The 17294-nt window shown below is 36.9% G+C and overlaps 1 protein-coding gene across 3 annotated transcripts in view; it reads left to right on the top strand.

The window, feature by feature from the left end:
* Positions 1-17294, top strand: part of LOC126184361 (RNA-binding protein Ro60-like) — a 128604-nt gene that overhangs the window by 73055 nt on the left and 38255 nt on the right. For all 3 annotated transcript variants that reach the window (XM_049926744.1, XM_049926742.1, XM_049926743.1), the window contains one exon: positions 11891-11990. In XM_049926744.1, coding sequence (XP_049782701.1) covers positions 11891-11990 — 100 coding nt within the window. The remainder of the gene's footprint in view (positions 1-11890; positions 11991-17294) is intronic.

Here is a 17294-nt window from a genome sequence, read left to right as displayed (position 1 = left end):
TCAATTGTGTCAAGGCCCCCCATTTCATTCCTTGTAAATGGGCACACATTACTGGACAGTACTGGTGATAGACAATGTCAATTGTGTCAAGGCCTCCCATTTCATTCCTTGTAAATGTCCGTCACACAAGAATACTGGTACTACGTAACCAGTGTTTGGCCATCAAGCCAAATAGAAAAAATGTGCTCTGTTGTTCACAAGTGAATCATTGTGTTTTGTGGAATTTGGCTACCTGTCACTGTCACTGGCATGAACCTATACACACTGCAGCTCATCATACAGTCGACGTTTTACATGGGTAAGAGTAAGTTTTGTACTCCATAGTGAAGAGGTGGTTCTGGATGGTATCACTATTCACTGTTTGTGTTGTTGCTATAGTTTAGCACTGAATAGGTGAACAATCTGCTGAACTCTGGACTGGCAATTTGCTATAGCAGTCCACAATAACCGAAGGCAGTCTCGTGTCATTAAAACATAATTGCTCAGAGCAGTGGACTGGAAGTGGTGTTTTTCCCTGTACTAGGATTTTAAAATATAATAATAATAATAATAATAATAATAGACAGTTGGGCATAGAAAGTGGTGGTGATATCGGCCTCCCATACCCATTTGCGTAATACGGGATGATCAATTCTTAACCCATCCATCTGGTGGGGAACTTTTTCTCCCACTGGTTGCCAGCCAGGAGCGGCACTGATGAGGAGTATATTTTCCCTCCACTGCGAGGTCGTTGTTTGTGTAGAAATCTTGGGCAGGTAGCACGTGTTCATTAGACAACACAATACATTGTGTTGTGTGAAAATGTTTCAAATAAAATGGGAAAAATGTAAGTATTCTATTCACCAAAGAATATTCCTGTGTGATAATTTATGTGACAACCGTACTATATTTACTATGTACTCTTTCACCCGCACCACAGGCACGGCAGCCAGACTCGCCAGCAGGCCACATGCCGTGAAACCAGTTGCGTTAGCAATTGATTGCTGCTGCAACAAAAGCTGTTTCATGCTGCATTCATAGACACAATCCTCTGATAATGTGCATTATTGAGATTCCTTCGCAAGACTTTAGAAGGATTATAATTTATATGTGCTGTATCATAGATAGTTTCAGACAATATATTGCCTAAATTAAATATGCCTCACAGAGAATCAAAAAGCGATCAGTAATTACTAGCCACAGACACCATTTGCAGCTATTCTATGGTAACCACCATCTGGAATAGCAGAGCAATATGGCAACAGTGAATAGAACAGATGGAAAGATTAAGCTCATTCTCGGAGTGGTTGTTGTTATATATCTGTCCTGTAAACAACAAACTGTCAATTACTTTATTCTTCTGGTTCCAGTATTTTATTATCTCATTACGTACACACATAAACCACCGAAATTCACTGTTAATTTTTAATATGTTTTGCCAAATTCATTGTAAATTTTTTACAGCATTTGGTATTAATTTCTTTAGCAAATTCACCATTAACTTTTTCCCAAATTCACTGTTGGTTTTTTTGCCAGTTTTGGTGCTATTTTCATTGTGGAATCAAAATTTATGTGGGAAAGGCACTGTCATTCCAAGATTATATACGAATTCAACCTTCAGGAGATTTGAAGTTGGAATGCAGTTTCAACAGTCAATAAGTATCCATTACAAATGTTAGTAAATTGCCATCCTCAGATGTATAACATTTTGATACTGCAAAATTAGAAATTTCTGAAAATCTCATAAAAATTACCAATTTCACATTATTTTGCTAAAAACAGATAATTTCATTTTATTGTTTTCATGAAATTTTCGTGGCTATAGTAATAACATTATGTTACAAAAGAATGCTTTATCATCATTTAAAAATTCTCCAACTGAATAACAAATTTTTTCATGTTAAACCTACTGTGGAATTGTTTCTCTTTTGGCGTATTATAAATTTTCATGGCCATGTCCTGTTGGCTCTGGCCATCTAGTTTTAATCTATGAGAGGGAAACCTGAAATCATCTTTGTTTCTTTTATCATACACATTGTGGGAGTTCCCTGTAAATAATTCTAAATTGTTATATATGAAGATAAATTATTCATTAATGTAAATAAACACAATATTCGAAATACTTATAACCCTAAATAGTGGACACGTGAATCCTTAAGGTTATTGTTAAATGTATTACTAATAATAATTCTATGCTGTAATAATATTGTATTTATCTACATACATTTCCCCAAAAGATAATGTCATATTTTACAACAGACTCGATGTATCTGTGGTAAACTATTTTTCTTGCACAAGACAGTATTATTATTGTTGTTGGTGTGGTGGTGGTGGTGGTGGTGGTGGTGGTGGTCTCCAGTCTTCAGTCCAGAGACTGGTTTGATGCAGCTCTCCCTGCTACTCTATGCTGTGCAAGCTTCTTCATTTCCAAGTAACTGCTACACCCTACATCCTTCTGAATCTGCCTCACAACATGTCCTTCCCACCTATCCCTTCTTCTAGACAATTGGTGCCACAAATTCCTCTTCTCCCCAGTTGTGTTCAGTACCTCCTCATTAGTTATGTGATCTACCCATCTAATCTTCAGGATTCTTCTGTAGCACCACATTTTGAAAGCTTCTGTTCTTTTCTTGTCTAAACTATTCATCATTCATGTTTCACTTCCATACATGGCCACACTCCATAAAAATACTTTCAGAAACAACTTCCGGACACTTAAATCTATACTCGATGGTAACAAATTTATCTTCTTCAGAAATGCTTTTCTTGTGATTGCCAGTCTACATTTTATATCCTCCCTACTTCGACCATCATCAGTTATTTTGCTCCCCAAATAGCAAAACTCATCTACTACTTTAAGAGACTCATTTCCTAATCTAATTCCCGCAGCATCACCAGATGTAATTAGATTACATTCCATTGTCCTCCTTTTTCTTTTGTTGATGTTCATCTTATATCCTCCTTTCAACACACTGTCCATTCCGTTCAACTGCTCCTCCAGGTCCTTTGCTGTCTCTAACAGAATTACAGTGTCATCAGCAAACCTCAAAGTTTTTATTTCTTCTCCATGGATTTTAATTCCTACACCAAATTTTTCCTTTGTTTCCTTTACTGCTTGCTCAATATACAGATTGAATAACAATGGGGATAGGCTACAAACCTGCTTTACTCCCTTCTCAACCATTGCTTCCCTTTCATGCCCCTCGACTTATAACTGCACAAATTAGCTTTCACTCGCTGTATTTGAACCCTGCCACCTTCAGGATTTGAAAGAGAGTATTCTAGTCAACGTTGTCAAAAGCTTTTTCCGAGTCTACAAATGCTAGAAATGTAGGTTTTCTTTTCCTTAATCTACCTTCTGAGATAATTCGTTGGGTCTGTATTGCCTCAGGTGTTCCAACATTTCTACGGAATCCAAACTGATCTTCCCCAAGGTCAGCTTCTACCAGTTTTTCCATTCGCCTGTAAAGAGTTCGTGTCAGTATTTTGCAGCTGTGACTTATTAAACTGATAGTTCAGCAATTTTCACACCTGTCAACACTTCTTTGGGATTGGAATTATTATTTTCTTCTTGAAGTCTGAGGGTATTTCGCCTGTCTCATACATCTTGCTCACCAAATGGTAGAGTTTTGTCAGGGCTGGCTCTCCCAAGGCTATCAGTAGTTCTAATGGAATGTTGTGTACTCTCAGGGACATGTTTCGACTTTTAATGTTGTCTACCGTATTTACTCGAATCTAAGCCGCACTCGAATCTAAGCCGCACTTGAAAAATGAGACTCGAAATTAAGGAAAAAAATATTTCCCGAATCTAAGCCGCACCTGAAATTTGAGACTCGAAATTCAAGGGGAGAGAAAAGTTTTAGGCCGCACCTCCAAATCGAAACAAAGTTGGTCCATTGTAATATGAGACACAATTTAGGTCGAATGAAAGACGATACAGCTACAGTAGTTTGGTTCGAGTCGTAAGCTTAGCAGTTAAGCTTTACCAGGTAGCCATTGCTATGCGTCAGGCGCTCCGTCCGTATTTATACGGATACCCTTCCTTTTTCACGTGCTTCGTCTGGTTTGAATCGATTGCTTATTTTGCTTTGATCTGATAAGTGCCGTTTTCTTTGTTATAGGTGTTTACGTCACTCTAAGCTAAAAATGCATTACTGTACTGTGTCATGCATTGTTTGTCGCATTCTGATAGTGCGTGTTTACGGCCTGTCGCCGCTCGCGGCATGACTTGCTTTTGTGCGCGCTACCGCCGCTTTTTTTTTTTTTTTTTTTTTTTTTTTTTTTAAAAAGAGGAATCGTCTCATTTGCGAAATAATGGCCAGAGACTGCAGTTTGTTGTTACTTACACTGCTGCTTTCTTTGATAATGATCAACAAGAACCAAATAATAGACTGCGTATGATAGAACATGTCCTGAACGAGAGTTAGGCGCAAATTTTTCTCCGTTTGAAAATCTTTGCGGCCGCTTCTTTAGTACATCAAATTCTGCACAGAAATTAGTCATCTTACATTTAAAATCGTCCGTTGCCGTGCTTCATTTCTGACTATATCACTATTAGGCCTAAGAATAATACGAATATAAACATGGCACGATACGTATATTCTTCCGCGTTTGCTGTTGTCTCACTCTAGTTTCGTAGTTTATTAGGCAGACCGGATTTAAATGAGATAGCAGCAAACACGAAAGAATACATGGCAAAATGTTTATTTTCGTATTATTTTTATGGTGAAGAGAATACTGCATGTGATTCACATTTCATCAGGTTCCTATTAGCAACCATCTCTTCTCACGGGTAGGAAAAAACTCGGAACGTAGAGTTGGCCATATTGACAAACATCCCTAACAGTCTTGCCAGTCGGATTTTCGTAGTACATTGAAATTCCGCTACATTCGAAGATGAACAATACGGAATTTGTATTTACGTCGTTGGACAATGTATGAAAATGCAGCGAGAAAAAAAAAGGTCTTGGCGCCAGTATTTATCTTTGTGCCCACAAAGCATGTTTGTGTAGCGCTACATATATTCGACGGCAGAAGTTAGTTGTGGCGGCACCTACCAACATTTTTCAGAACTTCCGCGTGCTTTGCACTCGATTCTAAGCCGCAGGCGGTTTTTTGGATTACAAAAACCGGAAAAAAAGTGCGGCTTAGATTCGAGTAAATACGGTACTCTCAGGGACTTGTTTCGACTTAGGTCTTTCAGTGCTCTGCCAAATTCTCATGCAGTATCATATCTCCCATTTCATCTTCACCTACATCCTCTTCCACTTCCATAATATTGCCCTCAAGTACATTGCCCTTGTATAGACCCTCTACATACTCCTTCTACCTTTTTTTCCACCTGAGCTCTCGATAGTCATCCAAGTGGTTCTCTTTTCTCCAAAGGTCTCTTTAATTTTCCTGTAGGCAATATCTATCATACCCTCTAGTGATATATGCCTCTACATCCTTACATTTGTCCTCTAGCCATCCCTGCTTAGCCATTTTGCACTTCCCTTTGATCTCATTTTTGAGACATTTATATTCCTATTTCCCTGTTTCATTTACTGTGTTTTTATATTTTCTCTTTTCATCAATTAAATGAAATATTTCTTCTGTTACCCAAGGATTTCGACCAGCCCTCATCTTTTTCTCTACTTCATTCTCTGCTGCCTTCACTATTTCATCTCTCAAAACTACCCATTCTCCTTCTACTGTTTTTCATTCTCCTGTTCTTGTCAATCGTTCCCTAATTCCCACTCTGGAACTCTCTACAACCTCTGCCTCTTTCAGTTCATCCAGGTCCCATCTCCTTAAATTCCTGCCTTTTTGCAGTTTCTTCAGTTTTAATCTATAGTTAATAACCAATATATTGTGGTCAGAATCCACATCTGCCCCTGGAAATGTCTTACAATTTAAAACCTGGTTCCTAAATCTCTTTCTTACCTTCATACAATCTATCTGAAACCTGCCAGTGTCACCAGGCCTCTTCCATGTGTACAACATTCTTTCATGATTCTTAAACCAAGTGTTAGCTATGATTAAATTATGCTCTGTGCAAAATTCTACCAGGCGGCTTCCTCTTTCATTCCTTAACCCCATTCCATATTCACCTACTACTTTTCCTTCTCTTTGTTTTCCTACTATCGAATTACAGCCCCCCATGACTATTAAATTTTCATCTCCTCCCACTATCTGAATGATTTCTTTTATCTCATTATACAGGGTGTTTCAAAATGAACATACCAGTTTCAAGGCGTTGTAGCATTTATTATGTTCAACTTACAGTTGTAAATAATACACCAAATGAAAGAGCAACTCAAACAGTTTTGTTTGTATACCTGTGCGCATTGGGAAGAGTATGGAATGACAAAGAGTGACTGAAAAATGTGTTGAACAAGTGCTAGTCTTTCACGCTTATCCCCAAGAAATATCCCTGCGGAAAGTTTATGGGCCTTTCTTTTTCTGTGAATCAATTGTAAGTGATGTTTCTTATCTTGATGTGCTATAGCTATGGCCCATGCCTCAATGGGAAGAAGCTGAACAACACATCTTTATTTGGGAGCAAGATGGTGTGCCGCCTCACTGGTATAACTCAGTACGCGATTCGTTAATCAATATTGTATCCAACTGGTGGATTGGGCGCAAGGGGCCGGTTGACACAGCATTTTATCCATGACCTCCACGTTCACACACGATCTGATGCGATAATGTGTATGTGCCTCCGATACCAGCTGATCTGTCCGACTTTAGAAACAGTGTTATTGCAACAGTTACTCCTGGCACATTGATCAAGGTTTCGGAACAACTTGCCTATCGACTCGATGCGCGATGAGTGTTCACACTGAATAATTGCAAGAAAAACTGTTTGTGTTTCTCTTTCATGTAGTGTAATATTTATAATTGTAAGGTGAATGTAATATGTGTTACAAAGCCTTAAAACCCGTATATTCATTTTGAAACACCCTGTACATTTACTCAATCTCTTCATCATCTGCGGAGCTAGTTGGCACATAAACTTGTACTACTGTGGTAGGCATGGGCTTCATGTCGATCTTAGCTACAATAATGTGTTCACTATGCTATTCGTAGTAGCTTACCCGTGTTCCTATTTTTATTCATTGTTAAACCTACTCCTGCATTACCCCAATTTGATTATGTATTTATAACACTGTATTCACCTGACCAGAAGTCTTGATCCTCCTGCCACCAAATTTCACTAATTCCCATTATATCTGACTTTAAACTATCCATTTCCCTTTTTAAATTTTATAGCCAACCTGCCCGATTAAGGGACCTGACATTCCATGCTCCGATCCATAGAACGCCAGTTTCATTTCTCCTGATAACAACGTCCTGTTGAGTAGTCCCCGCCTGGAGAGCCAAATGGGAGACTATTTTACCTCCGGAATATTTTACCCAAGAGGAAACCATCATCGTATAACCGTATAGTAAAGCTGTATGCCCTCGGGGAAAATTATAGCTGTAGTTTCCCCATTGTTTCAGCCATTTGCAGTACCAGTACAGCAAGGCCATTTTGGTTAATGTTACAAGGCCAGATCAGTCAATCATCCAGACTGTTGCTCTTGCAACTACTGAAAAGGCTGCTGCCCCTCTTCAGGAATCACATGTTTGTCTGGCCACTCAACAGATACCCCTACATTGTGGTTGCACCTATGGTACAGCTATCTGTATCGCTGAGGCACACAAGCCTCCTCACTAACGGCAAGGTCCATGGTTCTGGGGGGATTGAAAGTGCAAACATGTTTAACTAGTTTGCCAAGTAGTTTATGTGAAGATTACAATGATTTCTTTCCTTAAATGTGTCCCCAGGAATTTGGTGGGATTTGCTTCCTTAAGTTCTGATTTTTATGGGTAATTTGCGAGTTACTTTGACGGTTTGGTTTGAAATTACGTTAGTTTAGTCTTCGACTTGTTTAACTTTAATCCATTTAGATCAAACCAATGTTTTAATCTGTTTAGGGTTTTTGTTCCATAGTTTCACTTTCAGTGAATACAGATGTACCATCTGCAAATAAAACTGAGTGTGAAGTTATATTTAAGGGCAGATCAACTATGTACATTAGAACAGGATTGTAACTGAAATGGAACTGCTTGTGAAATAACTTTCCAGTGTGAAATATAATTCCTTTGCATGGTGTGACAGCTGCCCTTTGCTTTGAGTGTGTTAAATATGATTTAAACCATTTCAAAGCACAGTCGTAGATGACAAATCTATGTAATTTATGGAGCTGTAGGCAGTGATTCACAGAGCTATATCCCTTTGTAAGGTCACAGAAACTTTCTGTGATCTTTTGAGACTTGTCCAAAGATAATCAGTATAATCACATTGTTTCTATAAATTTCTTGATGACACACATTGTAGCCTTGCCTTTCTGTAAATCAAACTGATTTAGTGTGGTGATAAATTTTTGTATGAAATTTTGGATCTGGGTTGCAGCAGTGTTTTCAAACACTATGTTCAAGTTATTTGATAATAATGGTTACTCTTTCTTTTGGTATAATTGGTTTATTATTTGTGCTGTTGCTGGGGGTAGATGTTTCTCTTGATTAATTTTTCCTATTCCTCATATAATTGCTTTAACATACTGATTGAGAGAAGATTTACTGTTTGATAGTTTCCTAAATCTCATTCTTAGCCTCTCTTGAAGAGCAGCTGTACTGCTGCATACTTTAGTGCATCTGATTCCTGATGATATACTAGAAACACCTTTAATTACTGTAGCAGGTATTTCATCACATACAGATGAATTTTAAACATCGTTTTTAGTTGCTGTCTATTTCATGATATAAACATATAAAATTTAATTTTTTTAAAATATACTTTTCTACTACTTCAGGTGTGATTATTTCAAATTTAGATAGTGCCCTACTGTTATCCTGATCTAAACCAAAGGGATGTGCATTGCGTAGGTACCCACTTACATCAGCATGTGATTTTTATTCATTTATTTTCTTAAAACATCATTGATATTCTTATACTTTTGGGGGATTTATAATGGTGGTGTTACCGAACTTAGTTTTGGAGATGTATGGATTCCCAACTATGATACTAAGTTAAAATTTTATAACTGACCATAATGCTTTTGATTTTTTGATGCGTGGTTCAGAATGAATCTTTTGTGTGTAATTTCTTTTGCCAACTTTACCACCCTTCTCAGTCTAACTTTATAGTTATAAATATAACTTTGTAGTTACAATTTATAAAGTTTGCATTTGTATTGCTTTTTGGTTCATTGTGTGATTGCCTTTTACAAGAACTTGACACTTGTATGCCAGTGCCAGTTTGCTTGCCATTTTTATGGCAGATTCTAGGGAGAAATATTTTGCAAAAGTCTTTTAGGAAGTTCATATATTCTTTGTTGAAGTGTCATTTGGTGCACATATTCGTAATGCCTCAACCACCACCCCCTAATACAATATTGTCAGAGATCCATAAATCAAAGCAGAACTTTCTTGTATAATCAAATGTATAATTTGTCAGAATGATATCTGTACAGATTGCAGTTCACACTTTCTCTATTGTGAATTATGTGAAGTTTAACTTGAAATCGTATAATTGAATCATATCACTAAATTCTTTGTACTTACTGAATGCATTTATTAAGTTTAAGTTAAAATTGGCACCTATCATAATCCTTCTTTTTTATCTTTTGTGAGTTTACATAAGACACTCCTGGGTTTAAAAATGGATAGCTTAGTTATTTCTTTGTCTGGGATTCTATGTATTGAAATTATTAAAATATTGTGACCACCAAATTCTACACACTAAGTTTCAAATGTGCTTTCATCATTTAGAAAATTAAAATTCTCTGTTACCTTATTTATTAAAGAATGTTTATTGGGTATTCATGAGCTCTGGAGTGTTCTCTCAGCAAACTAGGAGCTACCTTCAATTCAGCTGCCGAGTTGTGTTGTGCAGTGGTTAAGACACTGGACTTACATTGTAAAAGAGTGGTGTTCGAATTCGCATGCGACCATATAAGTTCAATTCAATTCAATTTATTAGCGTCCTTGTAGTACATCATCAAAATGACATAGGACTTGTCAATAAACATTACAATTTAAAATACATATACATGAAAATTTATAATTGAATTTACTTGTCACTTAGACATTACGATTTTAATAGAACTTTTAGAACATTAACATAAAAATATACAAGTAGGATAACAACGTAAAAAAAAAAGGGGGGGGAGTTAGTGATTCTCACATCAAAGATTATTTACATTCTTACATTAACACTGTTTCACACTAGAAACAGCAAGTATTTAAATGTGAGCAATTACACATATTTATTACGTCAGGGAAATATTAACTGCGCTTTTATTGTCAACGATTCATAAACTCTTCAATACTGTAAAAACTATTGGTCAATAACATGTTTTTTAATTCTCTTTTAAATATGTACAGTTTTGGTATTATTTTTAGTTCTTTGGGGAGAGCACTGTAGAGGATTTTGGGTTGGTATAGTACACTTTTGTGATACATAGCTGTTTTATGAATTTCTCTGTGGAAATCATTCCTATTCCTTGTTTCGTAGTTGTGAAGTTCTCTGTTTAATGTAGAAAATTCCTCGTGTTCTTTTAAGAAACATATGCTTTCATATATGTATAAAGATGGTAGTGTCATGATTTTTAATTCTTTGAAAGCTTGCCTACAAGAGTCTCTATATCCTATACCTTTTATTATTCTGACTGCCTTCTTTTGTAGTCTAAATGAGTGTTTTGTTAGACTGATGTTCCCCCAAAACTGTACACCATATCTTAATAAACTGTGCATGAATGAGAAATAAACACACAACACTGTTGTAATATTACATGAGCTTTTAAGCATTCTAAGTATATAACATGTTTGACTTAATTTTTTGTTCAATGATATTACATGCTTTTCCCATCTTAAGTGTTCATCAAACCACACTCCCAAGAATTTAGTGTATGGTGCTTGTTCAATCTTACACTTACCCAGTTCTACTGTAAGGTTAGTTTTTATTTTATTTGTAATATGTCTGAAGTTGATCCACGTTGTTTTTTTGGCATTCAAAATGAGTCTGTTTTCATTAAACCATCTGTCTGCTTCGTCTGTTGCTAATGTGACTTTTTCCTGTAAGTCAGCTTCACTATTTGCTTTAACAAACAAACTTGTATCATCAGCAAACAGTACTGCCTCTGCTTCAGATAGTTGACTTGGTAGGTCATTCATAAATATTAAAAACAGTAATGGCCCTATTACAGATCCCTGGGGTACTCAATACAAAACTCTCTCGAATCTTGATGAATATGTCCTATCTGCCTGGCTTATCTCCACCTTCTGATACCTGTCTGACAGATATGATTCAAACCATTTGTGGGCAACTCCATGTATCCCATAGGCATATAACTTCCTAAGCAGTAACTTATGGTCGATGACATCGAAGGCCTTTGATAAGTCTAAAAACAATCCACAATTTAATTCCTTTCTGTTTATGGAATTTAGAGCAAGTTGCAAAAAATTGAAGATAGCTGTTTCAGTTGATTTATTTTTACGGAAACCATTTTGCGCATTAACCAATATTCTATTCCTAATAAGAAATTTGTATAGTCTCTGATACATTATCCTTTCTATTATTTTTGAGAGGTTTATTGTGGCTCTGCAAAATCTGTTCAGGTGAGTGTCGGGATGGATTCTAGAAAAAGGACACAACCAATTTTCTTCCCTTGTCCTTGCCCTATCTGGGCTTGAGCAGATGTGTCTGACAGGAATTTCAAACCTAGTCTTCATTCCTTTTAATTCAGTTCCATTCTAAGTAATTAATGCTGTATGATCATAGTTGCTCTCTGTAAAAAGTCAATAATTGATGATACTTTGCTGTGTTTATTCTTAATGAAGCATTGATTGTTCTGTCATGATGATGTACATTATTTTTCTTTAGGTTGAGATTTATTGACAGATCAAGACCAGTTAAGCCCCCACCACCAGTCAACCCTGCTGTCGTAGATGCGGCTAATGCACTTTTGAATACATCAGTCAGTGTGAGTAACCTGTGTAACTTTAAGAGATTAAAAACTAATTCAGAAATTAATATTCCTCCATTTATGGACATAATATGTTGAAGATAGATAAAATAACTCAACATGCCAGAGCATGTTTCCATTCACATGTTATTTTGGTTGAGACAGCAACTTTCTTTTTTGTCTATCATAGCTGCCTAATACAATACCAGCCATGTCATTTATTTTTAGTCCATGGCAGAGTTGTCACTTGCAATTTCAGAAATCTAAAAACCAATTTTATTGTCCTGTGTTTGAACAGTTGTATTGGCAATTTTTCTTTATGACTAAACTGAGCAGTATAAAGCAAAAATTTAATATGCTTTACATTTTTATTTTAATTTATGTGTAAAACATGTGTAAAACCTGTTGTGTGAATTGTACCTCATAAAAGAAATTATTGAATACATGATATTGCTTGGTTGTTGTATCACATGACAGAAAATCATGACATCTCTGTGATCATAATATTTCTAATTGCTGTCTATAGAGCCCGTTTTATGCTACAATAAACTAATGGTGCAAGACATCTTTTAAAGGTGAACAGAGGATAAATGTGCCTCCCCACCACCATATACCAACCTGCTCAATCTACTCCCCCACTGACTGCCAACATTCCAAATTCATTGCCAATGTGCATTAACAGCAGTACTAGCCTCAATGTGGGTTTGATAGCGTCTCTTTTGTTATGATTCTAGAGTTATCCATGTCCTGCTAGCATTTGAGTACCGTATTTACTCGAATCTAAGCCGCACTTTTTTTCCGGTTTTTGTAATCCAAAAAACCGCCTGCGGCTTAGAATCGAGTGCAAAGCAAGCGGAAGTTCTGAAAAATGTTGGTAGGTGCCGCCACAACTAACTTCTGCCGTCGAATATATGTAGCGCTACAAGGGGATGCTTTGTAGACACAGAGATAAATACTGGCGCCAAAATCTCTGCGTCAGTAAATAAATTTAAAAAAAAGGTGGAAGACGAGCTTTTTTCTCCGCCCCGAGTTTCGACCACTGCATTTTCGTACATTATCCAACGAAGTAAATACAAATTCCGTATTGTTCATCTTCGAATGTAGCAGAATTTCAATGTACTACGAAAATCCGACTGGCAAGACTGTTTGGGATGTTTGTCAACATGGCCAACTCTACGTGTTGAATTTTTTACTACGTGTGAGAAGAGGTGGTTGCTAATAGGAACCTGACGAAATGTGAATCACATGCAGTATTCTCTTCACCATAAGAATAATATGAATGTAAACATTATGCCACGTATTCTTTCGTGTTTGCTGCTATTTCATTTAAATCCTATCTGCCGAATAAACTACGAAACTAGAGTGAGACAACAGCAAACGCGGAAGAATATACGTATAGTGTCATGTTTACATTCGTATTTTTCTTATGCCTAATAGTGATACAGTCAGAAATTAAGCACGGCAACTGATTAGATTTTTAAATCTAAGATGACTAATTCCTGTGCAGAATTTGACGTACTAGATAAGCGGCCGCAAAGATTTTCAAACGGAGAAAAATTTTCGCCTAACTCTCGTTCAGAACATATTCTATCATATGCAGTCAATTATTTGGTTCTTGTTGATCATTATCAAAGAAAGCAGTGTAAGTAACAACAAATAGCAGTCTCTTGCCATTGTTTCGCTAGTGAGACGATTCCTCTCTTTTCTTTTTTTTTAATTGTAAGCGGCGGTAGCGCGCACAAAAGCAAGCCATGCCGCGCGCAGCGACAGGCCGTAAACATGCACTATCAGAATGAGACAAACAATGCATGACACAGTACAGTAATGCATTTTCAGCTCAGAGTGACGTTAACACCTATAACAAAGAAAACGGCACTTATCAGATCAAAGCAAAATAAGCAATCGATTCAAACCAGACGAACCACGTGAAAAGGAAGGGTACCCGTATAAATACGGACGGAGCGCCTGACGTATAGCAATGGCTACCTGGTAAAACTTGACTGTTAAGCTTACGACTCGAACCAAACTCCTGTAGCTGTATCGTCATTTATTCGACCTAAATTGTGTCTCGTATTACAATGGACCAACTTTGTTTTGATTTGGAGGTGCGGCCTAAAACTTTTCTCTCCCCTTGAATTTCGAGTCTCAAATTTCAGGTGCGGCTTAGATTCGGGAAAATTTTTTTCCTCGATTTCGAGTCTCATTTTTCGGGTGCGGCTTAGATTCGAGTGCGTCTTAGACTCGAGTAAATACGGTAAATATTATTTTGTTGTTAAGAACAACCCTAGGTTGTTATGAAGAAATGTATTGCTGTGAGGGCTATATTTATGCACAGGCTACCGAGCCTGCAGCGTAGGGGCTTACACCACAAGGAGGCCTGCACTACAGAAATTTAAAATAAATTATAATTAAAAAAGACATAGACATAACCGTTTTGTATGGGCTTATTCAGCTAAATTAGTCAGTGGACAGAGATATGAATTAAGTTAACATTCACTTATGACATCACATTTCCTCTCACCTAATTCCCACTGGTACACTGTCAAATGTGTGGCACTCCAATTTGAAAAGTCTCTAACACTTTGGAAAAAAAAGTGGTTACCCGAATTTTGGCAGTTTTATGTGAGGTTGGTTCTGTAAAAACTCAATTTCTCCCGTACTGTTTTACATCCAAACATGGACTCCTTTTCTCTCAAAACTGCAAAAAAAAAAAAAAAAAAAAAAACTTTAAGGTAACTTCATTCATTAACAAGTTATCATTAGAAATGTAAAAGATACTTTAAAATTCGTAGTATCTGACAGTAGCTTACTGACTCATGACACCGTAGCAGGGACATGCAGCCATCGTGAACAATTCAAACCAAATGTGTTTTTAAAAAGAGTTATGACGGTATTTTTATAAGAAACATTTTTGTCATAATAATTATATTACTACTAATTTACTTTAGTTAAAATATGTTTCTTTAAAACTGTTACACTAATTTTTGCCAGGACATGAATCTCACTTCTTGTTTTCCTTTTAAAAAATATAGTTGTACATAACTATGTTAATAAATAGTGTTGAATACTATACTTACTTCAGTTCCTTTCATTTCTAATCTCAGAAATTAACTAAATTATACAATTTCACAGTAAAGTTTCATAAATAATAAACCTTGAAGATTGTGTAATAGGCTTTTAATTTGAAAATTTCTCTGAAATGCTATCCTTTGCATGTTATGTATCGTAAACATTGCCCCGGTTTGGCACACATCACATATTCAGCCTAGTGTTCTTCAGATCCTAAATGTGGTCCTTATTGCAGTGCTAATTTTATAATTGATGTGCTATTGTTAAGTGTGTTGACTAAAAGGCAAAAAATTGTTCAGAAAGCCACTATTTGTGTGAAATTTTGTGCAAATTTACCTCTCTAATCAGTATACAAGTATTTCTTAAGAGAACAGTGCTCATATATGTTGGCACAATTGTCAGAAATGCATTACCCACTGGACCAATACATATAGAAAAGTTCTGTATGAATGTGAGGAAATGAAAGAAATGATCCATCAGACATTGGTGAAACAAGAAAATTCCTGTAAAAATGGAAGAGTGAAAAAGTTTTGAAAGTGATTAAGTCTGCATCAAGAAATGAGTAATTAAAGTAATGATATATTGCTATTTTATTACAAATATAAATGTTGGTAGTTAATTTTAATAGGCAATTAGTAACTGAACAATTCATTTCATTATCTCTCTGGTTATAAGGGTGAAAATGTGGGTACTCATCCATTAAAAACTGTAGAACATCTTGTTGGGTCACATACTGCAGTTAACTCCTAGATGTGAAGTCTACAATACATAGTTCACAATGTATGTCAGATGATGTGCAGTTATGAAGTAAGTGCGTGTTGAAGGACTTTCAGGCTCTCTCTGTGCACTTCAGTCATCACCATTGGTGTGACATGTCAACCGCAACAATCTGTGAAGGCCAGTTAATGTGCTACAGTGGGACAATTCATTTTCTAGATAAACCAAAGGGCAAATCCTGTGTACCATCACAGTTTTGTGAAACCATCTTCATGTGGCAATCAAAATAGACAGATCCTTGCTGTCAGTGGTAAAATACTAGAAAATTCCTTGACAGTTGAGAAAGTAGACTGTTGCTGAAAGGTGATACAGAGACATGTTCCTTTGATGTGTCACACTTTCTGCTTCCTATGACGAGTAGATGTCAGCTTGTTGATCAAGAGATATCAGACTATGTACGCTCTGAATCCATTCTTTGAGAACTTTTGCGGCATTGTCAAGGTCCATTAATTGATGTAGAATCCACTCTTCACCCCATTAGTAATGAATTTATCCTTTAAGAGCCTTTTCGCTTTTACACGTGTTTGATTGGAGAGTGTGGGGCGTGTCAGCAAGATAAGAACATCGCTGTAAGTATCTGTACAGAGCTGGAAGACTTCAAAGTAATTCTCTGCCCTCAAATGCCTTGAGTCGTTACCTGGTTGCACATTAGTTAGACTAATTTTCATGTTAGGTGGGGAAAGTCCTAGTGACAGCATTGTCTCAAGTACTTGTCTTCTTTAAACATCTCCTTGCACACCTCAAGTACAAACATTGTAACACCAGATTTATGATGATAGTAAAGGTTGATGGAGTGATCCCAATTCTGGGTATCCAGGTTGGAAGAATAGATGGCACGTTGGGCCACCACCATCTGGTGCAGAGGGATGAACTGCTCAAGACACTGGTACAAATAGCTCATACCCCATCACAAAGCCTCCCATGAGAAACAGATAATCAGAAAATGGTGTTCCAGAAAGACATTTGCCCTGAGTTGCGGATTTAACTAGCCTTACACTCCACAACAACTGCATAATCTACAGACAAGAAGAAGAATTAGGAAAAGAAGTTTCTGTAGCCTTTCTTCCATGTATTGGCACTTTATCGGAGAAAATTGGACAGATTCTCAGACAACACAAAGTTACAACAGTCTTTTGTCTCCTAAGTAAGACCGATGACCTCACAGTTTGGTCTCCTCCCCCAATCTCCTAAGTAAAACTAGGCCACTGCTAGAGTGTGTAAAGCATGATCTCATGCTCTGTAAGGCCAGGATGTACCAAACCCTTGCCAATGTGGGAAGCAGTACAGTAGTGTCAATTATTTGAACGTCGGTCAACCAAACGATTGCTTAACAGATCTGTTACTTGCTCACATATGCCGCCCTCCCTCCGCTACAGTCAGCTCTCCCCACCCCCTCCACTGCAGAAATGCTGAGTGACCAACAATAGTAATCATTTGCGCTCTGTTACAATCGCTTGTATCAACTTCGCCGGGTAA

Source organism: Schistocerca cancellata, chromosome 4, assembly GCF_023864275.1.
Source record: "Schistocerca cancellata isolate TAMUIC-IGC-003103 chromosome 4, iqSchCanc2.1, whole genome shotgun sequence".
Classification (NCBI taxonomy): Eukaryota; Metazoa; Arthropoda; class Insecta; order Orthoptera; family Acrididae; genus Schistocerca; species Schistocerca cancellata.
The sequence above is the reverse complement of the archived record's forward strand: the minus strand, read 5'-3'. Positions and strand labels throughout refer to the sequence as shown.